The following is a 23139-nucleotide window of genomic DNA, read 5'->3' as shown; positions in this document are numbered from 1 at the left end:
AGCCACCCCGCCCACCGAACATACTCCTCATCAGCGCGACTCTCCAGCAAAGAGTGCGCAGCAAGCAAGCCCGTTTCGCCGCCGTCTCGCTGCCACCTGTCTTCCCGTGACAATCATCGACTACACTGCCTGCCCTGCCAAGCTGAATTCGTCCACCTCATCCCTCCCAAGTGAGTCCTGGTTCCCCCCGTGGGACGACGCGAGATAAGACTGACCGAGCTGCAGGGACACGGCGAGAGGGCGGCGCGGGGAGAAATGCGAGCGTCGTCGTCGTCGCTTGAGAGAGCGGCGCTCACTCACACTGGCGCTCACACGAGCAGCGCGTCGGCAGTCACTCTTATCGAGACGAGGAAGGAAGTTCCCACGTCAAGCAAAGGGCGTGACGAGGACGCGATGATACGAAGAAGAGAGGAGTTCATATAGACGAGAGGTTCTTCCTCATCGACAATCTCATCGCAACCCCTTCCTTTACTACAAACGTCGCACCATGCTTCACCATTTACGACGCCCGCACTTTAGCCTCACTGTGCCAGGCGCGCCTCTACACTCCTCCCGCAGCCAAGCCTTTCTCATCAACGATGACCTCAAACCCTTCCCTCCCTCTTTGCGAACATGGGGCGCCCTCAACTATCTCGGCTTCTGGATTGCAGATGGTTTCAACCTCTCATCAATGATGATCGCCTCGACCGCCGTCGCGGCAGGTCTCAGTTGGTGGCAGGCATGGCTAGCCGTTTGGATCGGGTACGGTATCACAGCGGTCGTCATTGCGGCTCAGGCTAGGACTGGTGCGGCGTACCATATCGGGTTCCCAGTACTGGCGAGGAGCGCCTGGGGAGTCTACGGTAGCGTGTGGCCGGTATTGAATCGTGTGGTTCTCGCGGTAGTGTGGTTCGCTTTTCAGTCGTGTAAGTAGGCGGACGCGTTGCGACAGAGTATTCCTTTTCTGACCTGTTTCTCCCAACATCATCGCCTCTCACGCGCAGGGGTCGGCGGTGAATGCACCAAGCTGGTTCTTCGCTCCCTTTCGCCATCCTGGGGCAACGCTTCTGCCCAACTGTCGGGCACGACGCGCAACGACTTCCTCTCATTCTTCATCTTCTGGCTGCTTCAGTTCCCAACCACCTGGGTCAGCCCACAAAAGATCAAGCACCTCTTTACCGCGAAGGCAGTCGCCATGCCTATTGCAGCATTGGGACTGTTCGGCTGGACCGTCGGCCTTGCTGGCGGACTGGGACCCGTGGTGCATCAGAAGGCTACGGTCAGCGGCAGCACGCTCGGGTGGGGGTTTGTGGTAGCTGTCTTCAGCCAGCTGAGCAACATGGTCACACTGGCTTGTAATGAGCCCGACTTGTGAGTGCGAGGCAGGCGATCTCAGAGTGCGGCAACACAAAGGCTGACCTTGTCCTATCTTCTTGACTGTAGCGCCCGTCTCGCCCGCAAGCGCAGCGATGTCATGCTCCCTCAGCTTCTCTCGATCCCGCTGGTCTTCTCCATCACCAGCTTGATCGGCATCCTCGTCTCGTCGTCATCAACCGTTCTCTTCGACGGCGCCACCACTTGGAATCCGCTCGACATCCTCTCTGGTCTCCTCGACCGAGACCCGTACAACTCTTCCACCCGAGCTGGCGTCTTCTTCATCGCTGCCGCCTTCATCATTGCCCAGATGGGAACGAACGTGGCAGCCAACTCCTTGTCAGCCGGATCGGACCTGACTGCCCTCCTGCCGCGCTACATCACCATCAAACGTGGCCAGATTTTGTGCGCCCTCATCTCGCTCTGCATCTGCCCCTGGTACTTTGCCAGTTCTTCGTCAAGCTTTACCTCCTACCTGTCGGCCTACTCCGTCCTCCTCGCACCCATCCTGGGAGTGATCATGTGCGACTCGTACGCTCTGAGGAGAGGCAAGATCGATGTGCCGAGCCTTTACCAGTCACACGGTGCCGCCCGCTACGCTCGTGGATTCAACTGGAGGGCGTACGCTGCCTATCTGATTGGGTGCGCTCTCAATCTTCCCGGATTCGTGGCTGCCGTCTCCCCGACCTTGGGTGCTAATGTGCCCATGGGACTGGTCCGAGTCTACCAGATGGCCTTCTTCACCGGCTCGCTTTCCTCTGCTCTGTGCTACATCCTCTTCAACCAGCTCTCCCCCGTCGAGGGAGGCGTAAGCGTTAAGGAGAAGGGCTGGTACGAGCTCAAGGAAGAGGACACCGTCGACTTCGATGGAACGCCATTTGCATTCGTGCAGTCGTATGTGCAGGGTGACGTGATGGAGGATGTTGAGCAGCGATCTCGATCTGCGTCCGCCGATGGGGATATGGGCGAGAAGTCAGAGGTCGACAAGGGTGAGGGCGCCGATAGTCCCAAGCCACAGGTCACTGTGACGCCGTTTGAAGCCACCTCGAAGTAGCGTTCCCCGTGTTGCCAAATTCGTATCATCGTATCAAGTCTTCTCCGCCCTCGAGGTCTGTTGTCTGTTGGATGACGGCATCCTGATGGTGTGTTGTGAAGCCTGGCCCTAGCGCCCAGCTCCCCGCCTGGCCATGCCGGCTTGCCGTGGACTTGCAGCTTTGCCGCTCGAAGGAGAGCAAAGCCGAGTCCTCGTGCCGGCGGTCGTGAATCGAAAATGGACCCATGTCGAGGGTCCCCCGTCCTGCCGTCCGCCGGAGTGGGAAGCGCGAAGCTCCGTCGAGGGGAGTGGAGGCAAACGAGGCTTGATTGAGGCTGTGAAGCATCATCAAAGGAGGTATCACTCTTGACCCTCCTCTGTCATCTACCATCTAGACTCAGAATTATTCGTCACCATGCTCGCTCGCCAAGTCCACTCTGACCAGCTCTTGGAGCAGGCGCGCGACCACCCGCATCTCAAGTGAATGCAGCAGCATACAACGTCATTGACCCCACCTCGTGCTGACCCAGATCTGTCTCTTTCCTCTCGCTCGCGATCCCACAGCATCCTCGCCAAAGCAGGCGCAGCGTCTCGCGACTCGCACGCCAACATCTTCGCCGGCCGCTACGAGACAGAGGGCATCCCCAAGCACGAGCTTCCCCAGGACGGGCTTTCGGAGGAGGCATCGTACCATCTGCTTAACAATGAGCTCGAGTTGGACGGTAAACCCGCCCTCAACCTGGCTTCCTTCGTGCACACCAGTCTGCCTGAGTGGGGAGAGCGACTGGTCAAGGACCACCAGTATGTCAACATCGTAGACCAGGACGAGTATCCGCAGACGTTGGCTATTCACGGAAGATGCATTTCGCAACTCGCGGCTCTCTGGCACGCTCCCAAGGAGAAGGTGCGTGAGAGAAGCGATGAAGCCACGATAATTGGCTGCATGTGGCCGTTGACATCTCGCTATCGCACCCGCAGGACTCCAACGGCGAATGGAAGCAGGCCTTTGGAACAGCCACTACCGGCTCATCCGAGGCCATCATGCTCGGCGGTCTCGCTATGAAGAAGCGCTGGCAGCAGAAGCGTCAAGCTGAGGGCAAGCCCTGGCGCGGTCTCGGCAACGTCGTCTACGGTAGCAATGCTCAGGTAGCCATCGAGAAGTTTGCCCGCTACTTTGACCTCGAGGAGCGCCTCGTCCCCGTGAGCAAGGAGAGTCACTACCGCATGGACCCGAAGAAGGCGATCGAGATGGTCGACGAAGAGACTATCGGTGTCATCGTTATCCTTGGATCCACTTACACGGGCCACTACGAGCCCGTCGAGGAGATGCACAGCCTCCTCGACGACCTGCAGAAGCGCACCGGCCTCGATGTACCTATCCACGTCGACGGTGCCTCGGGAGGAATGGTCGCTCCCTTCGCTCACCCGAACCTCAAGTGGGACTTCCAGCTTCCTCGAGTCGTGTCGATCAACACGTCAGGCCACAAGTTCGGCATGACGCAAGTTGGACTGGGCTGGGTGATCTTCCGCAGTCCGGATGTAGTGCCCAAGGAGCTCGTCTTTGAGCTTCATTACCTCGGGTCAGTCGAGTATTCCTTCGGTCTCAACTTCTCCCGACCCGCCGCTCCTGTGCTGGCACAGGCGTTCCGTTTCCTTTCCTTGGGCTTCAACGGGTACAAGGACGTAATGGACTTCGACCTCAAGAACGCGCGCCTGCTCTCTCGCGCCCTCGAGCTGTCGGGCAAGTACGAGGTCCTTTCGGACATCCATCGACCAGCGAGCAAGGTCGCCGCGGCAGGCACGGCCGTAGGTGCATTGGACGACGATGATGCCGAAAACTACGAGGCGGGCCTGCCCGTCGTTGCTTTCAGGTTCAGCGAGGACTTCCGTCAGAAGCACCCGCACATCCAGCAGAAGTGGATCCAGACTTTGCTGCGCGTCGAGGGGCTCATTGTGCCCAACTATAACCTCTCTCCGGACGCAAGCGACGTTGAAGTGCTCCGCGTTGTGGTCCGCGAGACGGTCACTGAGCAGCTGGTCGAGCTTCTGTTCACAAAGATCATGGAAAAGACGGAGCAGCTTGAGAAGACGGACAGCCCTGAGGCTGGGCTGGCTTTGCTGGGCGCCCATGCTAAAGCGAACCAGGCAGAGCATAAGAAGAAGGCGCATCATCAGGGTAAGCATGCCCATCGCCCTACAGGACACGGGGTGAAAGCTACGGGCTACAGCAAGCAGTGCTAGGTGGGTCAAGGGATTGTCAATCAATGCGCTCCTTTCGCTCTCGCTGGGTCTCCCGATTGAGAGCTCGAATCTCTCCTGTGTTAACGCAAATAAGATCAAGATTCGTCATTGTGATTCGTAGAGCGGAAGCGATAAGCAGAGAATACTTGGCCACATCTAGGCTACATCCTACGCGGGACATCGCTGCTCAGCATCAATCGCGATGACGATGCTCGTGTACATGCCCATGGCCGTGCTCGCCGTGCCTTCCCTTCTTGTGCCCACCATCGACGGCCTTCATCAACATGCTGCCTGCCTCGCGCATGGCCTTATCGAGCCTCTGCACCTCTCCGCTTGCCCCCTCACCGCCATCAAGTGTGATAGCCTCCGTCAGCCCGGGAAGCGGGGTAGCCCCGTACCCCAGCCAACGTCCAGGCGCAACAAGGAGCGAACGGTACCATGGACGGCCCTTGAGTCCCTTTGGGTGGATGAAGTGATGCTCAAATGTGCGGGACGCAGTGTTGATCTTCTGCGCCTCGGCGAGGAGGTGCAGCAGACGACGGAGCTTCTGCCCGGCAGGTGTGTCGCCGTTGTTATCGCTCTTGCCGATGGAGGAGAAAAGCTCCTCAAGCTCCTTGCTGATCTTGGCCTTCTTGCACTCCAAGCGCTGAGCGGCACGCTGTAATTGCTTTGCCTCGCGATGCAGCTTGGTGAAGTCGAGCTTGCCCTTCTGACTGCCATGGCAGCCTCCACTAGTCCTGACGCCAGCTCCATTCTTCTTCGCCACCTCTTCGACTTTGGTGACGTATTCAGCGATAGTGTTTGCTTCCTCCTCCAAGCTGAAGGGCAGAATCACTCCATCTGCTACCCTCAGAGCCGCGAGACCCAGGACCTTGGCAATGGTGGTGATGTGCTTGAACTCCGGGTCACCGTACTTCTCCATCCAGGAGAAGGAGTCGTACTGCGAGTGGTAGTGGTAGACAGGATCGCCCCGCCCAGGGGTGTGCGCATAGCCAATATCAGAGGAGGGAATCCCCAGGTGCTGGAGGAAGACGGAGAAGTCTGAGCCAGAGCCAAGGGGCTTGACGGTGCTGAGTTGGATGGTGGCATTGCCGTCTCCATTAGGGTCAGTGACGTTGCGAGCAGCCCCGCGGAGTAGCTCGGCGAGTAAGGGAGATGCGCCCGTCTTCAGCCCTGTACCGGAGGCGGCAACGTCCGTGTTCAGGTAGGCGACGGCGTGTTCCTGGAGCCACTTGGCGTAGTCCTCGCCAAATTCTGTACTTCCAACGAGTCCGTATTCCTCTGCATCCCAGCTGGTAACGAGGATGGAGCGCAATGGTCTCCAACCGGTCTTGAGTAGGGCGCCAAACCCTGCAACCACCTCGTGGACGGCGGCTGCGCCTGACGAGGGGTCGCCCGCTCCACACGACCAGGCATCACGGTGGCTTCCCAAAACGACAACTTCGTTCTGGACCACTCCAGGAATGAGGGCATAGCTGTTCCAGATCGGCTTGACGGTGGATGGAGGAGTCATCGCGTTGTTCATCTTGACCACCACGTCCTCGGGAGTGGGGCCGGTCCAGTACTCTTTGACATCCGGGATGGCGCCGAGCCAAGTGCCCTTGCCCGCTTCTTCGAATTCCTTGCTGTTGACGCCCTTCCCCTTAAGAGCTGCGAAGAGACGCGCAGCATTCTTGTAGCTGATGGGAAGCGAAGGAATCTTGGGTAGTGAGTCGGCCTTCCTTGCGTCTAGGCGCGTGGCGTTCTTGTAACTGGGTCGGCCAGGCGTGCCAGGGTCGCCAGGGTAGGCACTCAAAGCCTGGACACTTCCACGCTGGATGGAGGTGGCTTGCCTGGCAGGACCATCGGGGTAGGCCTTGTGCCCGTTAGCCTCGGTGACATTGCCGTCCTCGATAGGATCGGAGAAGATGAGAGTGCCGACTGCACCGGCTTCGTAGCTCGCGAGCACTTTGAGGCCGCGGAACAGGCCGCCGTACCTGCAGAGCGTGATTGCTCCCTTGACAGGGATCTTGCGTTTCTTGAGCAGGGCAAAGTCGGAAGGGCTGCAGTATCCTGCAAATACCAAAGGGCCGGAAGCTGAGCCTGGTTTGCTGTAACCGTGAAAGGCGGGGATGCGGTGCACGCTGGTAGGGTCGTCGTCGAGCGTGTCCTCGCGAAGGTCAGCTTCCCAGGTTGGTGCAGTCTTGTCAACTCTTTTTTTGGTAGCTGGGCCGAGGCTGAGCGATGAAGCATCCTCCTGCGGGTCATTGAGCCAGACATGGTAGGTATCAGTCCATACACGTACAGGGCCTAGAGCGTACCCTCCTTGCCCCTTCCAGTCGCCTGTGAGATAGTGCTGGCTTTCGGACGAGCCAGCATCGAAGAGGAGGTCCGTAGGGTCTTGCTCCGGGAGATCGAGGAGAGAAGCCCATTGCTTTTGCACCTGCAGGGCTGATCGATAGTCAGCATCTCCACCTGCGATGTGCGGTCTGCGGGCGAGTGTGAGTGGGCAATTCAGCAAAGCTGTGTGCGTCCGTATCCGCGCCGGAACGCTCACTCAGTCGTGTAGCCTCGCAGCGTTTCTTTCGCGCTCTCTGGGCTTGGAATCGAAAGGAAAAGGCTCTCCAGGCGATGAGCAATATCTCCAAGTCCCGCAGTCGACGCTCCTTCAAGTCGGCCCCTAACGCCTTTGAAGAGGTCCCCACCCGAGTAGAAAGTGATACGAAGGGGATGATGAGGGTGATGAGGAGGCGGGAAGAAGCCATGACAGGGTCGTCGAATGCGCGCGAGCGACAAATCCCATTCTGGCCAGCTCGGCGTACTGCCGCTGAGCGATAAGACTGCCAAGGGGACGCAGAGAGCCAAAAGGGCAAAAGCGCGAAGACGACGTCTTGCCTGTGCCGTCGTGGTGTCGCTCGTCTGCGGCGGCGCGTGCTGGACCTCGCCCAGCAGGGGAGCCTTGACCTCTTTGAAGTCGGTCATGGATGATCGATGGGGTGGTAAGGAAGTCAAGGAAGGCGGCTAATCGGCTGCGAGGATTGTGGATCCGCTGCTGGCCTCGTGACTCTCGTCGCTCGCTCGGGCCATTGGCAATTCTCGAGGGTCCAGCGAGCGAATTATTAGCTGACGTGAATTTACTCCACCCTCAGCTCCCTCATCTTTGCTCCTGATCTTTCATCCCACTCCGTTGCCCACCATTTCTCGTCTTCAGCAAGCTCGCACCTTGCTCAGCCGCTTCCTCCGAGGTCAAAGCAGCCGCACCACCGCCACTACCAGCACCACTCCACCTCTCTCCCAGGCCCGCTCCGCTTCCCACGCCCAATCTTGGCCTCCGATGGAGCAATCGATCAACGTCCTCGATCAGCCCCTTCAGACCTGTTCTGAGCAGCCCATGACGGGCTTCTACAGGAATGGGCGATGTGATACCGGACCTGGCGATGGCGGGTCGCACACTCTGGCTGCAGAGGTCAATGCCGAATTCCTCAGCTTCTCTGCTAGCAGGGGCAACGATCTCAGGGGCATCTTGAGCCCGGGGTGCAGGTGGTGCCTGTGTGTCTCGAGGTGGAAGGAGGCCCTTGATGCTTACAGGCAGGGGCAAATCGGCAAGCAGGCTGTTCCCAGGTAAGTGCAGCAATGAAGACGAGTGTCAGGTCTTGTTGCTGATCAATGCTCGTCCTCACGTGCCCTACCTGCCTGCTCGCACAGCGTCATCATCCCGGCGACGCACAAGATGGCTCTCAGCAAGGTGACGATCCAGGATCTTCAAGAGTTCTCCATCGACAAGAGACAAGGACTGCGAGGTGGTAGCATTCCCGACCCTAGCTCCGGCGGTCCCATCCGTTGAGCAGGAGGGCGCAGCGTCTTTGCCACTCCTCAACAATACAGATAGCACGTAGTCATTTTCCCACCATCGACGAGGTAGTGTTCTTCCCTGACTCATCGATACAATGTGTCCTCTTTATCCCCTTGTCATCCTGATGTCGTGAACCTAGAGTTACAGTCTGCTCGACCAAGCGCATCTGACATCTTCTCACCCCCCACCCTTGGCTTGACACCTCTGTGACGTAACGACGCCTCGTGTTCCCCCATTTCGAGGCGTTCCACCAGCCTGTCGCGGAACACAAAATCCGCTTGCTCGCCGTCGCTGCAGCGCTGCACGGACGGGCGAAGCGGAGAAAGAGGCCAAGAGGCCGATGTGACTGAGCGAGAAATGCGCATCGTTTGCTGCCTTGCCGTGCGCTTGCCAATCGAATAATGCATCGATGCTAGACATTGTCTGCTCGCTCACGGCTCATCCTCCACGTTTGGGAACAAATGGGAGGCTTGCCTGCCATCGTGGGCTCGCCGTCGGCATTGCTGGACCCGGCTAAGGGTCCTAAGTTTTGGCAGGTGGTACGTCGCTGCATCTCTGCGCGGCTGCTGCTGCCGCCTTTGGCTTGTGGCCGGCCCGGAAGCGGCTCTTGGGAGACGACGTGCTGCAGCCAAGAAAGTAAATGAAACGAAGGGACGACACTTGGCGAGGCGGGAGGCGGGAAGTCGACGCCGGCGGTCCGTCATCTCACATCAGGATCCAGGAAGCTTGAACCCGAGGACACATGCTCAGCATTTGTGGCCATCTCGTCGAAATGCAGATTGAATCATCTTTGCATCCTTGACCATCCATCTATTCCCTTGCTCGCTATTTCATCAGCATCCGCCCAGCGAGAGTACCATTAGCCAGTCCGTGGTAACGCCCTCTAGCCAAGCCGAAGCCTTCTGGTACAAGGTCGCGCTCAGCAGTCCGCTCGCTGCATTGCAATTATGCGCGTCGCATCACTCTTGCTGCTCAGCATCGCTGCGCTGAGCCAGACGCCATCCATCAGCGCGACTTCTGGTGTCGTCGTTGAGCACAACGCCGTCGCCTCGTCCTCATCGCTGAGATCAACTCCTGCTGCATGGCTCCCCAAGAGGCATGGGGATCATGGTCATGATGAGGAAGAGTCACATGGTCAGACCGCCCACGACGACCCTCACCACATGCCTGCTCCCTCAGCTTCTCTCGAGCACACTCATACCAGCGTCGACGCGCATTCACATGGACACGCCCACTCGCATACCCCAGACCCACACGTCCCCACAATAGAAGAGGCCGGTCTGCGCCCCCTCACCGTCCCCGACTTCCCCCACGCAAAGGGCGGGCACACGCACGCCCATTCAGACGCTCCTGCTGAGCTGCACCTCAATGAATCGAAGCTTCTCAAGTCAAAAGGCCCCGAGCCGCTCAGCTACATCGAATGGGACTTTGCCTACGGGATGGGGAGCCTCGAGGCGCTGCGCCGCTTCACCTCGCCGGAGTACACTGAGCTCGACGCGACACAGGAGAAGGGAGTAATGGGCGCTCTTGATGGCAGGTTTCGCACTCTGCTGGATGAGAAGGACCCACAAGCTCGAAAAGCCATTGTGGAGGACATTGCCTCTCGCGTGGAAGGAGACCAGCCTACGCGTCACAAATGGCTCCTCATTCTACACGTTGCAGGCGCCATGCTCAGCTGCTTCGTCTTGCTGCCGCTTGCCCTCTTCTTGCGAGCGGCAGAATCCTCCCTTGCCCCCTTAGCTTCGCTCGTCTACCTGGCGAGCTTGGCCGGCTCGCTTGTCTTGTCCTCGCTGTACAAGGCGTTGTCGCCACAGCTCTACCCGAAGAATGTGCACGGCAAGATGGGTTGGATCATCCTGTGGATCTCGGTCATCTGCTTGGGCGGTGATGTGTTTAGGCTGCTGAGCCAGATCGCGGGCGTGCTGCGCGGCGGCTCCTCCTCGTCGAAGCTGCGCAACCTTCTTCATCTGGCAACAGGCGGCTCGTCCAGCGAAGAGAAGTACTCAGCAGTCGAAGAGGAGCGCATGCTCGGGGACGAAGAAGAAGACAATGCCCGCCACCATCGCGTTCACTTTGCCCTCTCTGCGTCGCGAGAAGGCAGCCTGGAGACGCTCCGGGATGACGGGCATCGCTGGGCTCAGCGTCACGATAGCGGCGAAGACGGCTCCATCTCTCCTTCCAGCACGCTCGTCGGCGCGAATGCTACCTCCGGTCGCAACAACAGCTTCACGGAGATGTTGGCTCAAAAGCTGCCCTGGAAGCTTCGCAGCCCATCACAGAGCTACCACGATGGCTCCGGCATCGAGTCGTGGCGCTCAAACGCAGCTCGTTCTCCTTCTCCGCCACCCATTGTCCCCGCTCGCAGCAGAAGGAGCACGCTTCTTTCTATTCTTCGGTACACCCACGTAACGGTATCCCGCTCTCTGCCCATCATATCCTTCGCCGCCGCCTATGCGGGTCTCGCTGTCTACACAGGTACCTGCCGCAAGCCAAATCAGAACGGTTGCCTGGCCCACGGAATCAAGGGCGGAATCTTTTTCTGGTACGGGCTCCTCACCTTTGCCCGCTATCTAGGCGCGTACGCCGAGTGCGGGTGGGCGTGGAATCGACGCCCTGCCCATACGCAGTCAACAGGCAGGAAGGGTGGCCAGGCAGCTTGGAAAGCCAAGATGCCGAGCGCAGAGTGGGTCGAATGCGCAGTCATCTTTACGTACGGAGCGACCAACACGTGGATGGAACGATTCGATGCGAAGCCTGGCGACCCGTACAGTGTCAAGCAGGTGCAGCACATCAGCATCGCAGTCATGTACTGGTTCGCTGGCGCTCTGGGCGTGCTCCTAGAGACCAAGTGGGTGAAAGACCTGCTCAGCTTCCCCGTGGCGCTCAATCACCCTGCAGCGGCCGGATCTTCCGCTACTCTCTCGCGCAGACGCGGCTCTCGCTCGTCCCCAGCACAAGAGGATGAAGAGCCCCTCGTCGCCGCTCAAATCTCCCAGCCGTCGTACAGCGGCTCCTTCAACCCCTTCCCGGCGCTCTGCATTGGCGTGACAGGCCTTGCAATGTCAGCCCATCACCAGGACTACGTCTACGAGGTCTCGATCCACTCCCTCTGGGGCAACCTCCTCGCCGCCTTCGCCCTTCTCCGTTTCCTCACCTACTTCTTCCTCTTTCTGCGCCCGCCCACCGCAAGCATCCTCCCTTCGCGCCCGCCCACTGAGGCCTTGGCGAGCTTCGCGCTCGCGAGTGGCGGGCTGGTCTTCATGATCAGTAGCGAAGAGGTGAGCTTCGCAGCTATGCGAAACGGCTTTGGGGATTTCATGGCCATTCTGTGCGTGACCGTGGCGGTCATCTGCTTCGTCTTTGCGTGGATTGCCGGGCTGTTCGTAATCAAGGCTTGGGCAGTGAGGAGGGAGCACCGCAGAGAGGCAAAGGCGGCAGATGGTGAGATGAGGATGGCGACGAGGAAGCCAAAGGCGAGGAGGGCGAGCGCCGCTCCACTGAATGCGGTTGATGAGCAGGAGGAGCAGAGGGCTGCCGGTGAGGAGGGAGAACCGGTGTTCGTCCTCGGTGAGGATGGAGAGGAAGAGGCGGGAGCCACCTCCAGTACAGCACCTAGACAGCTCAGCCAGAGCCCGGACAATTTGGTGTAGAGGCAAATGAGGAGAGGACCCAACATGATACCCGGCAATTGCGCCTCCCGCAGCTTGCGCTGACGGCGGACAGCTTTTGAACAGCCTCTGCTTTGCCTGCTCTTCGCACGCTCATCCTATGTGCAACACAACCTTACTGTGCCATCTCGCTCGCAATTCGATAATTCTCGTTGACCATACTATGATGTATTTGCATTGCTATCTTGCGCTTCCATCTGCCTCGCCTCGCTACGACGTCAACACGTGACCCGCCTGTTGCTGCTTGAATGCCATCAATGAGCACAGCGCTGCTCCGACGCCAGACCCATCCCTCGCGTATCCCAGCTGAATCCTTCCCGCTGTCTCCTTGCCCAACATCTCCACCAGCCCCGCACTCATCTCCTCCTTGAATCCCGGCAGGAACTCCACCACTGACCCGTCGACGCCCACCTTGATCTCCTTCCCGCCCTGCTTCTTATCCTCGCCCGTATGCCTGATCGTCGCTGCGATGGGGACTGCGGACAGCCGCGCAGCCCTTATGGCCACGATGGAGCAGATCCGCCTGACGGCTTCCACGTCCTTGGCGCTCACTACTTCCTCCTTTAGCCCCATCGTCCCGACGAGGATCTTCCTCGTCGCCGATTCCTTGCTCGCTGTGTCGTCCTTGTCCGCCAGCACAGCAGACACGTAAGCCGTATCGAAGCCGTACTGTGTGTTCATGCCCGTTGACGAGTAGCCACCGAAGAGCAGCAGTCGATCGATCAACGAGATCATGACTGCCCGGCACACCTCACCAAGGTACATCCCACTGATCATCTTCTCGAAGCAGTGATGCCTGGGCCTGATAGCCGTTCGGTCTACGTAGTTGTCATAGCTGGTGACCCAAAGACCTGCCCCCTCATGCCTCGACTGGGCATCATCGTCAAATCCTCCCCACTCTGTGTTGATCAGCATGTGACTGGGCTTGGAGTCGCCGTGGATTGTGAGCTTCTTGACATCGTCAATGTCCGCAACGTAGGCGCCGTTCGTGCCCGTACCGTAGATGGCACCGATGAAGGCTCCGCCGCTCTGGTAGGCGTGTGCGAGGAGGGCGCCGACTGTGTCGTTTACCAAGGCGTTGACCTTGACCTTGATGTGCTTGCGGTCAAGAGCTGCCTGGAGGAGCTGGATGACGTCCTTCCCCGGGGCATCGGGGCAGTTGAAGCCCTTTGTCCATTTGATGAGCTGTCCACGGTCGATTGCGGTCTGCTCGACGGGGAAGGAGAAGGTGAACCCCATATTGAGCTCGTCGAGGCCTTCGGCAGAGGAGGCGGCATTGTCTGTCAGGAAGGTGTCGACGGAGGAGGCGATGTAGTCCATGAGGTGGGCGATGGGGCCTTGCTTGAGAGTGTCCGAGCTGAGTAAGATGGCAGAGCGGTCCTCGATGATCAGCATAGAGGCAGGAACATCAGTCGCTCGTCGCTGTGCGCACTCACACCTTGTATTTCTCCTGCGTCATCTTGAATGTCCCGTCCCCGTTGAGCTTGACGGCGCAGACCCTCAAGTTGGTACCACCCAGATCCAATGCAAGGTAGGTCCCCGTCTCGCTGCCATCTGGCACACCAGTCACAAAGCTAGGGATCATGGCCATGTCTGCTCCTGTGTTGGCGAGGCCATAGTCCATGAGTTCGTGGAATCGTCCGACGAGGGCATTGAGAGCAGAAGTGTCGAGGGAGAACTCGCCCTCGATGCCAGAGAGGGCCTGCTCCAGCGTCCGTTTGACGGCAGCGGGCATGATCAGCGGCAAAGAGCGAGACCGAGAATCAGTGAGGAGGAGGAGGAGGAGGAGGAGGAGGAGGAGGAGGAGGAGAGGTGTCGAGGATGGGCTGGCGGTGGTATTCTCGAGGAAGCTGCGAAGCTGTGGGCGGGCCGGCAAGCGTCGACCTCGCCAAGTCGAGGCCAAGTCTCTCCGCTCGCCCAGCCATGCGGTGTGACATCGATCAACACCAGCCACGTGGTGCGAGAACGACGCTGAGCCTTCGTTGGACTGGCGAGCAAGAGCACACAGCAACATGGACAGGGCGACATCGAGGCCGCCTTCGCAATAGCAAGCAGTCAAGCAGGCGGGTAAATAGTGGGCAATGACTTGGCGATCAAAGGAGACAATGGCAGCGAAGAGAGACCTGAATCTTGCACTTCCGACACTTGCTCCCTTGAATCTCTTCGATGCGGACAGAACCAGCTCAGCAGGGAAGGATGCACTCGCTGACTTGGCTCGCGATTAGGGACGCGTCCGACGGGAGACGCTGGATGCTGACTTGCTTCGATGCCCGCTCGGTCGCCTTGGTCGATGGCCGCCTTTCGACTTTTCGCTGCTCATCAGTACTTCACTCCCCTCCCCTCACACACATCTCCCTGAGCATGGTGCTCGTCGCTGCCATGTCTACTACCTCAACCTCTGCTGAGCCTCTCAACGCTGACAACCTCGCAAGGCTTTCACGTCGCTCATCGACTGACCACCTCGACTGGGTCATTGAGCAATGTCGCACCACGTATTCAATCGAGAAGCTACCAGCTGCCACCGAAGACAGACCTTGGCCATCATCGAAGAGGCCGTCCGTTAATCAAGAAGACGCAACCCGCCCCTCACCATGGCGTCGACGTGACGGTGGCGACAAGGGAAGTAAGTGAGAGCGTGCGTCTGAAGTGCTCAGCATCAGTGCTTACCATCACGCTCCTTCGCGACCCCTGCCAGATCCTCTCCTCTCCTACGACCCTCCAGGCACCAGTTCATACGCTCGCAAGCTCACCGTCGACGCCAAGAAGCGTAAGACCGACAGCTGCTTTCATGTTGTGGCCAACGAGAATGAAGCATCGCGCTCAGAGTCATCGCCGATCCCACCGGCGAACGGACAGGGCCAGCCAGAGCTTAATGAGGCCGCCGCTCACCCATCCGCCAAAAAGCAGAAGGTATCCGCATCGCATCTCGATGCTGCTCGCAATGCGCTGAGGGAGCGTCAGGCCAATCATTGCTCGACCAAGGTCACAAAGGGGAGGGTGACGCAGCCGTCCCTGGCTGCTAGCAGGGTGGGATTCCTCAACAAAGGGGCGGCATCCAAGCCCTTAGCTGTAGGCAACGGGGTGGCATCATCCTCGGCCTTTTCTGATCAACGCTTTCTCGGCCAACAAGAAGCGCTTGAGCATCACGGGCCGGCGCAGGAGATTGAACAGCAGCAGCATTCCCAGCCTGCTGAGCAACGCAAACCTGCCCGCACTACTTCTCCCAGCCCGAACCCGAGCAGGCCAAGAACTCGTCAGCAAGCACGCCTTGAGCAAGTGGCCGCCTCGAGTCAAGGCGAACAAGATCGCCCAATCACCTCTGGGTCGCAAACCAACAGTGACGCCGAGCATTCGGCGTATTCTCTTCTCCTGCGCAAGAAGGCTCGAAAGGAGCAGCAAGGGCAGCTGCTCGACGACAGTAAGAGAAGGCCGTCTCGTCCGACCTCACCAAGCCGCAATGATACTCCAGAGACTGGCTCGCCTTTCCTCGCGGACATGGCAGACGTCGTCGGCGAAGCGGTCCAGATCAATTCGCGCCCCGCCTCACCCATCCTATCAGCTTGGCGTGGATCTGCGTGGAGGGCCACCAACGAGCTTCACTGCAGTCACGATGCAATCAGCGCCGAATGCAATCAGGTCGTGCACGATCAAAGCCACACTTCTCGTTCCATGTTGGCGCAAGGGAAAGCAGGGCTGATCTATGGCCAGTCTTTCGAAGCATTGGAGGTCGCTCTGCTCTACCGTAGCCCCAGTGGGACACAAGAAGAGCAAAAGGATGGGCAAGAGCATCATCTCAACTCACCATTCCGCGACATGACTGAGAGTCAGAGGAGGGAAGAGATGATGGATATGACCAGCGGAGACATCCGGCAGCGCCACGATGGGCACACCGAATACGACCTCACGCTTCACACTGGCCGTGATGAGAATCAGAATCCACACTACGAAAGGCACAGGCTCGACTACAGCAGAACAGGCAGCGCAGCAGCCTCCAACCAGCGCTCCGATCGACCCCCGATCTCCGGCCCCAGCGTGCAAGACTTGCTCAACCGCTACCATGAGCGGTATGGAGCGTGCCACGATGAGACATACGACTACGACCACAGCTTCGCCTCCATCGAGCAGGTGGCGGACGACTCGGGGCATGGGACGACTCGACTGGACGACCTCGCTGACGTGTGTGAGCAGCAGGAAGAGCCAGTACACCTCCCGTACTTGGCGCACCAGGACAGCGCAGAGGGGCAGCTAGGGCAGCGCAGGGACTGGTCGATCAACATGAGTCTAAAGGAAGACGTTACCGATCCCATCAATCGCTTCAGCGCGGAGCCTCAGAGCCAACAAGTCGAGCAGCAGAAGCAGCAGCAGCAGCAGCTCCATCCACAATCGCGCCAGCTCTATGGACGAAGAGACCAGCAGCTACAGACGCATCTTCCCTCTCAGTCCTACCCAGGACCTCTACTTCCCTCAGCCCAGAGCTATGAATGTGCAGCCTCTTCAGCGAAGGAGGCCAGCAGCAGTAGCGCGCCTGCTCCTCGTCCCTACCTTCCCAGCCTACAGCAAGCCCTCCGTGGAGCCGTCGGGGAGGTGGAGCGCGCCAGGTACTCTTGGCAATTCGATGACCACCCGGAAGGCGAAGCAGGCATAGACAATGACAGGAGGCAACTGGGAGCATCTCCAAGCCTCGGATCGCGAGTCATCGAGGATGGAGGGGGATTCTGGGAACCGCAAGCGCTCGGCAGGCGTTGAGGGAGGTCGAGCCTGATTTGAGGGAGCCGCGAGACACACACGAGAGAGAGAGAGGAAGAAGGTGTGTGCGTCACGCTGCTGCTAATGATTGTCCGCGATGTCTACTAGCTACCATACCCACTCCGCAATATATCCATTTACCACCTCGCTCCCCCCTCCTCAGCGATTCTCTGCACAATCCTACAACTTGATCAGCCCGAACTCCCGCCCCACAATCTCCGCACGTCTCTTCGTTTCCTCCTTCAGCACTCCCCACTCTTCCCCATCGGCATCGGCGGGAACAGCCGCAGCAATCTCACCCGCCACTTTCTGCCAAGCCTCCACGCCCAGCCCTTTGCGTTCACTCAAGGTAACGGAGCCCCACTCGTCCTCATGCAAAGATAGAAGCAGGAGGGTCTGCGCAATGTAGGGGACCAGGAGGAGGAGTGTGAGGGGTGCGGAGGAGGAAGAGGCGAAGGCTGATGGGGTGGAGGGGGATGGTGGGAGAAATCGGCGGATGAGGCTGGCGAGAGGTGATTGAGTTGCTGTTGAAGGCGCTGCGGTGGGAGCAGAAGCTGTTGGCCGCTGAGCCATAGCGATTGACTGGCTCGAAGTTGTTGATGCAGATGGAGCTGACGTCGCCGAAGTCGAGACAAGGCGCTGCCAGATGGTAGTGGGCGGCGCATTAATCGCGCTTGTCGAGGCCGTTGCTGACGCTGCCGGCCTTGCCTGCTGCTGAGCCATCGCGCTACTGCTGGTCACACTTGTTGACGCAGGAGCGGATGCCGGTGCCGCCTTGAGCGCCTTCGAAGCCGGCTCGAGGGCCATGCTCGTTGTGGCGGATTGTCCGCCCCCTGTAGCTCCGCCCGAAGACGATGTTGACGGCGCCGCAGGCTTCATGGGCACTCCAGCAGCCGCTTTCTTCCTCTCCTCCAAGATCGCCCGTACCTCCCTCAACCCGACCTCGCTCACCCTCTCCCACGCGCTGACCGTCGTCCCTGCCCCCATCCCTCCTGCAGCCCCCGCTTCGACAGCCGCAATAGCAGGCACGGCGAAGTGTTTCCAAAATTGACCGCGCTTCCCCTTGTCCGCCCCATCCCCTTCAGCGGCCAGATTCTGTGCCAAAGCCGCAAGATCGAGCAAGGCGTGCATGAAGAGGAAGTGTCGCTCTTGCTCCCCATACGAGGTGGACGCACGTGCCTTGAGCGGCGAGTGCGGGGAGAAAACTTCCAGCGCTTCAAGAAGAGTTGCGGTGCCTGAGGCCGCCGCCGCAGTGTTGGGAGGGGCAATGCTCCCCGCTGCGGGCTTGGTAGGCCCGGCCATGATGACGGCCGCACTTCCACCGCTTACGATGCCCAGCGGATGGGTGGCATAGATCTCCCACAAATTCGCTGCTAGGGCCTGCACCATCCCCAGTCTTGCTGCCAGTAAGGCCGCATTTCCAAAGAGGACGGCCAGATTCCCTGCGGAGGGGAGGAGTGCATATCCCGGCTGGAGGGAGGGTATGATCAGTCTACGAAGGGTAGAATAGGGAGGGAGCAGTAGGAGAATGAGCCGGAAGAGGGGAAGCCGCAAGGGTAGATAGAGGGTGAGGAGGATCGTGGAGAGTGCCGCGTAGTGGACGCCGGTGATGACGACTTGCAACGGGACGCTGCTCGTGATGCGGGTTGCAAGGGGAGAGGTGCCACCCGCTGATGCTGTGCCTGCTGCACCAGCCTCGATGGCCTGGACTGTCTCTACAAAAGGGAATAGTGGTATCCTCAGCGGAGGACTTGGCCAGTTGCTGAAGAGTCCCGCGGCCAGACTTGCTACGACGCCGACGAAGAATGGCTGGAGCAGCAGCGCAAAGACGAGCTCATTTGGTCTCCAGTACATCGTCGTCGTCGTATGAGACCTCAATCCGCCAAAAGTGCCACTGTTGGTCGAGACCTTGCGTACGGAGGGCACTTGTTGGTATGGCAGCCATGTGGCTGGTGTTGGAGAAGTCAAGGCAAAAGAGACGAGGAGCGGGAGGGTGAAGAGGAAGGAGCTGAGGCCGTAGAGAAGAGCAGAGAGCCACGTCGCGGGATGAGAGAGGTAGCTGATCGCTCCACGTAGGGCGGTAGGGCTCGGACGTGAGGTGAAGAGGGAGGCGGGCGAAGCAAAGGGCGCCGGATGAGGATTGACAAGGGCTTGATGCCATTTGGTCCTCGCGAGGATTCGCCGTCTAATGACGAGGAGCGGAAGGGCGCCCAGCGTGAAGGCAAGGAGGGATGCCAGTGCTATATCAGGTCGGATGGGTAGCAGGATGACGTCCAGCAGCTTTCCTCGTCCTAGGACGCGAGGAAGATGCGTGGCAGCCGCGAGTGTATGCTCCAGGGCAAAGACGAGGAGCGGCAGTCTGAGTAGGCGCGGGTGTAGGGACGACTTGACTAGGTCGGACCACCGTGACCCAAGGGCAGCAGGGGCTGGTGGAGCTGCGCTTGTCGCCATAATGACGAGCGAGCGAGCGAGCCGGCGAGAGAGGGTGATGAAGATGAACAAGTTGAGAAGTGCATCACACTTTCTCGCCTCGCGGGACATCGTGTGTGTTGCTTCAACCACGTGGAGACGGAAGTGGAAGGTGGCCCGCTCGCAAAGATGCGCCCGATTGGCAGCTGCGCATGGAGCAATTCGACGTCGATGCCATTCAAACACTGACTTCCTCCTCTCAAGAACTTTCAGTCATCCTTTGCGCCATCTTGGCGCGATGTCTGCCTCCCTCGAGGAATTTGTCGAGCTTCTGTCCTCGGAGCAACACGTCGACATCTCCCGACTTCGCCACCTAGCGCGCCATGGCATCCATCCGGCGGTACGCGGTGAAGTGTGGATGTACCTCCTGGGAGTGCTTTCTGCCGACAAGTCGCAGGAGATGACCTCAGTCCGAGCGCTTTACAACGCCTATGATGCGCTGCTTAGCCACTGTCAGGTTGAGCCCGAGGTGAGGGCCAGTATTGAAGTACAGGCGAATAGGGTATGGAGGGGCAGGGTGACGCCCCTTGAGGCGAGGGATGGAGATGCTGGCCAGAAGGGTTCGAAAGCGATGCCCAGAACGAGGGAAGGAGCTGTAGTCTACAGCCAAGAGCCGACGATCATGGCACGAAAGAAGCGATCTCAGCTTGTGCCCGTTGCACCTATGAATCTCGAGCCCGTCGGTTTGGCGGCAAGCTCAAGCAGCTCCTCTTACCCAGGCTCCAGCACAAGATCTCAACCTCCCTCCCCGGGCCCATCATCCTCTTCTTCTTCCTCAACTACCTCTTCGTCCTCCTCAGCTCCTCAGCCTCCCCCTCTCTCCGCGGCTGAGCGCGAGCACGAAGAACAGCGCATCGCCTTCGTTCGTCGGGTGACGAACATCGTTGGCGTATACATTGCAAAGCAGGCGCATGACAAGTGTGAGGCGAGAAAATTGAGGAAACGACTCGCGCAAGAGCAGAGAAGGAGGGCTCAGCAGCAGCAACAAGGAGCCGTAGCTCAGTCACCCGGATCGGACTCGGACAAGTCGGATATGACGCATCGTGGCGCTCACGAGCTACCGACCTCGCCGCTGCCTCAGGTCAATGTGGCTCATGTCGGGCATGACGACGGCTCCGCATACACTGAAAGCCCACGGCGCTCCTTCAGCCGCAGCTCAAGCGGCGGTAGTAGTTCGCAAGGCAGCGGACAGGCACACGAAGCGAACATACGAATGCCCGAGAATGTCATCGTCGACGAGGACGAGGAAGGAATTCAAGGCTCTCCCGAAGAGCCCCTCTTCGACCCCGCCATGGGAATGGGCGTAGACGACTCGCCGCTGGATGAAGAGTACCCAGACGAGCTTGCGAGCTCCAGCAATGGCGGGCCAGGCTTCTCATCACGGTCCCGTGGTTCGAGCAAGAAGGGCACGCCTAGGATGGGCGGTGGTGCGCAGCCAAGCGACGATGGCAGTGATGGTGGGAAGCGTCATCGCAGTCACTCATCACGGAGACGGAGAAGGATAGGTCATAGCAGGCACAGCTCGAGCGGGAGTGAAGATGGAAGTGGGTCCTCATCGCAGTGGTCGGCGGATGAGGGGCAGGGTGTCCATGGCAGAGCCAGGTCCAGCAACAAGCACAACGGCCTCGGCCTGGGTCTGGACGACTCGACGCTTCTTCGCACACCGATAGCGGGCAGGACCACACGGTCGGGCAGTAGGACGCCTCATCAGGTGCAGCCTACGCCCTCCTTTCCCCAGACGGGCGGACAAAAGCGTCCACACCAGGTGCGGTCAGGCTACTCCTCGCCATTGCGGAGCAATCAGAGGTCGGGCTGGCAAGATCGATCGCCGCCCATGCCCCTCTCGCCAGGTGTCTCACAGAGTCGCTCGAGGACCACCTCGCGATTCAGACGTCACCACCGCAGCCGCACCAGCGGGTCGCGATCTTCGCCCTCCTCCCCTCGTCCACAATCAAGCGATGAAGCAGACAGCGACGACGATAGTGGCTCCGGCTCCGGCTCCTCCTCCTCATCATCATCTGCCGCTCTTGACGAGCACGAAGCAGAATTGCAGCGCCGCCTCTTCTCCCCCCACCTGATCCATCTCTGCTCTCCTCTCGCGCTCGTCTCTCTTACCAAGCGAGTCGAAGCAGGAGTGTACTTCGCCTTTCACCGATTGGTCCACTTGGTTTCCCTCTCTCCCGCGGAGCATGCACATCAGCTTTCCGTTTTCCATTCGCTGTTCAGGAGAACGCTGCCGGACTTGAAGGCCTACTTCGAAGAGGAGGGAGTGGATGTGACTCCTTTTGTGGGGAAGTGGTTGAAGGGACTGCTAGCGGGGGAGGGTATGCGGCTGGATCGCGAAGGAAGTGGTGGGGTCGTGCGGTTGTGGGATGCTTACTTTGCGAGGGTCAGGAAGAGCGATTGGGAGCCCTTAGACGGAAAGGGGAAAGGGCGGAGCGAGGGTAACGTCGAGAATGACAAGACCTCCCACACCCGAGGGAACGGAGAGGACAAACAGCAACTTTCCTCGTCCACAGCAGAGACACACCACTCAGCGAACGATGAGCCGCATGCCAGGTCGGAACGTGAGGACAAGCATCATCCACACCACTCCGCTCACTCCAGTAGCACAGATCGCGAGCCTCTCTCCCTCCACCTCTACGTCTGCCTCTCTGTACTTCAGCACTGCAAGGACACCCTCGAGGAGCTGGACGGGAGTGAGTGCGAGTCGCTCTTGCGCAACCTGCCCAGCCACGGTTTGGAAGTCGATAAGATCCTGAGCGAGGCGGTCAATTTGCGACTGGGTCATCGATTGGCGGTCGAGGCTGCGGCAAATTCTGCAGGGACGGGGGGGAGAGCGGCATTGGAAAAGGGCGCAAGGGACGACGATGAGGAGGCAGAGGACGATGATATGCCGAAGCCTTGGAGTCTTCAGCCTCTCTTCTTCGCAGCGGACGACGGCACGTTCGATGATTTCGCCTCCTCTTCCGAAGAAGATGAGGGCACCGATGACGCTATCACGGAGTCCACTATGGTATCCTCGTCCTCAGTTGAAGCCAACGATCCCTCATCAAGCGCGCGGGACACGGCCTCACTTGCTGAACCGGTGAAGATGAGGAACGTCGCCACCAACGGCACAGCGGCACCTCTTCCTCTCGATCCAAGGCGGGAAGCTCTCCTCTCCTCCCTCCCCGGCGAGGGCGATCTGGATCCTCTGCTGGCCCGTCATCTGTGGAGTGCCTCTATCGCAAGAAAGAGGGAGGCGGCTGAGCGTGAACGAGCGAAGAGCAAAGGCCGGAGCAAATCGAAGAGCACGAGTAAGAGTGGTCGTGCTGCAGGATCGGCAAGAGACAGGGGAAGCTCGTCATCATCTGGTGAAAGGAGTGGATCGGAGATTGAGGAGGAAGACGAGGACGACTATTATAGTGGTGAAGAGCGCTATCGCGATTCCCCATCCGAGGAGGCCGAGGATGCGGAAGAGTACGACGAAGAGTACGAAGAAGACGACGACGATGACGTACCCTCGCCTTCTACGCAACTCTCGTCGCTTCCTCATCGTCCAGCCTTTGTCAGCAGTAGGACAGGTAGCGTGGATGATATTCATGCGTACACGCGGGCGGCTGGTGAGGGCGAGGAAGGAGGGAAGGACAAGTAGCGGATCTCGCCATTGATACGTGCTGTAGACTTTTGAATGCCATCCCGGAAGAAAGGACCGTTGCTTCCTCTTTGCATTTGCATCATTCTCAAAGTGGAAAGGGCAGACTGTGTGGTGCCAAGGTCCTCATCTCATTGCGCATCTAGTCACAGTGAGGGCA

General features: G+C 59.3%; 10 protein-coding genes across 10 annotated transcripts; 7 read left to right on the top strand and 3 right to left on the bottom strand.

Moving 5' to 3' along the window:
- Positions 1-487: 487 nt before the first annotated feature.
- On the top strand, positions 488-2407 carry BDZ90DRAFT_217947 (NCS1 nucleoside transporter family; the record flags this gene model as incomplete). Its single annotated transcript, XM_025504342.1, has 3 exons — positions 488-905; positions 984-1350; positions 1423-2407. The coding sequence occupies 3 exons, from the start codon at positions 488-490 to the stop codon at positions 2405-2407; spliced, it is 1770 nt and encodes a 589-aa protein (XP_025363832.1).
- A 394-nt stretch (positions 2408-2801) lies between these two features.
- BDZ90DRAFT_217978 (glutamate decarboxylase) lies at positions 2802-4627 on the top strand (the record flags this gene model as incomplete). Its single annotated transcript, XM_025504347.1, has 3 exons — positions 2802-2866; positions 2951-3290; positions 3365-4627. The coding sequence occupies 3 exons, from the start codon at positions 2802-2804 to the stop codon at positions 4625-4627; spliced, it is 1668 nt and encodes a 555-aa protein (XP_025363831.1).
- A 313-nt stretch (positions 4628-4940) lies between these two features.
- Positions 4941-7237, bottom strand: BDZ90DRAFT_204979 (Zn-dependent exopeptidase; the record flags this gene model as incomplete). The annotated part of the gene is made up of 2 exons (XM_025503923.1): positions 4941-7095; positions 7164-7237. Coding segments are annotated over 2 exons (2229 nt in total), but the record flags the coding sequence as incomplete, so codon positions are not given.
- A 437-nt stretch (positions 7238-7674) lies between these two features.
- Positions 7675-8733, top strand: BDZ90DRAFT_141286 (hypothetical protein). The gene is made up of 2 exons (XM_025503473.1): positions 7675-8227; positions 8312-8733. The coding sequence occupies exons 1-2, from the start codon at positions 7941-7943 to the stop codon at positions 8448-8450; spliced, it is 426 nt and encodes a 141-aa protein (XP_025363829.1). The 5' UTR covers positions 7675-7940; the 3' UTR covers positions 8451-8733.
- A 403-nt stretch (positions 8734-9136) lies between these two features.
- On the top strand, positions 9137-12175 carry BDZ90DRAFT_141326 (hypothetical protein). Its single transcript, XM_025503474.1, has one exon. The coding sequence runs from the start codon at positions 9407-9409 to the stop codon at positions 12107-12109; it is 2703 nt and encodes a 900-aa protein (XP_025363828.1). The 5' UTR covers positions 9137-9406; the 3' UTR covers positions 12110-12175.
- Positions 12176-12267: 92 nt separating this feature from the next.
- BDZ90DRAFT_238321 (putative hexokinase) lies at positions 12268-13944 on the bottom strand. Its single transcript, XM_025507337.1, has 2 exons — positions 13564-13944; positions 12268-13484 (listed from the first exon to the last, which is right to left on the bottom strand). Exons 1-2 carry the CDS (start codon positions 13860-13862, stop codon positions 12338-12340), a joined length of 1446 nt encoding a protein of 481 aa, XP_025363827.1. The 5' UTR covers positions 13863-13944; the 3' UTR covers positions 12268-12337.
- Positions 13945-14193: 249 nt separating this feature from the next.
- Positions 14194-14924, top strand: BDZ90DRAFT_231195 (hypothetical protein; the record flags this gene model as incomplete). The annotated part of the gene is made up of 1 exon (XM_025505761.1): positions 14194-14924. A coding segment is annotated over exon 1 (431 nt), but the record flags the coding sequence as incomplete, so codon positions are not given.
- A 266-nt stretch (positions 14925-15190) lies between these two features.
- Positions 15191-16963, top strand: BDZ90DRAFT_141275 (hypothetical protein). Its single transcript, XM_025503472.1, has one exon. It carries the CDS (start codon positions 15623-15625, stop codon positions 16871-16873), a length of 1251 nt encoding a protein of 416 aa, XP_025363825.1. The 5' UTR covers positions 15191-15622; the 3' UTR covers positions 16874-16963.
- BDZ90DRAFT_231193 (hypothetical protein) lies at positions 16925-19357 on the bottom strand. Its single transcript, XM_025505760.1, has one exon. It carries the CDS (start codon positions 19322-19324, stop codon positions 17054-17056), a length of 2271 nt encoding a protein of 756 aa, XP_025363824.1. The 5' UTR covers positions 19325-19357; the 3' UTR covers positions 16925-17053.
- A 157-nt stretch (positions 19358-19514) lies between these two features.
- On the top strand, positions 19515-23081 carry BDZ90DRAFT_141248 (hypothetical protein). The gene has a single exon (XM_025503471.1). The coding sequence runs from the start codon at positions 19581-19583 to the stop codon at positions 22977-22979; it is 3399 nt and encodes a 1132-aa protein (XP_025363823.1). The 5' UTR covers positions 19515-19580; the 3' UTR covers positions 22980-23081.
- The last annotated feature ends 58 nt before the right edge of the window (positions 23082-23139 follow it).

This window comes from Jaminaea rosea (genome assembly GCF_003144245.1).
Source record: "Jaminaea rosea strain MCA 5214 unplaced genomic scaffold BDZ90scaffold_3, whole genome shotgun sequence".
Lineage (NCBI taxonomy): Eukaryota > Fungi > Basidiomycota > Exobasidiomycetes > Microstromatales > Jaminaea > Jaminaea rosea.
Note: the sequence above shows the minus strand (reverse complement) of the source record. Positions and strands in the feature narration are given on the sequence as shown.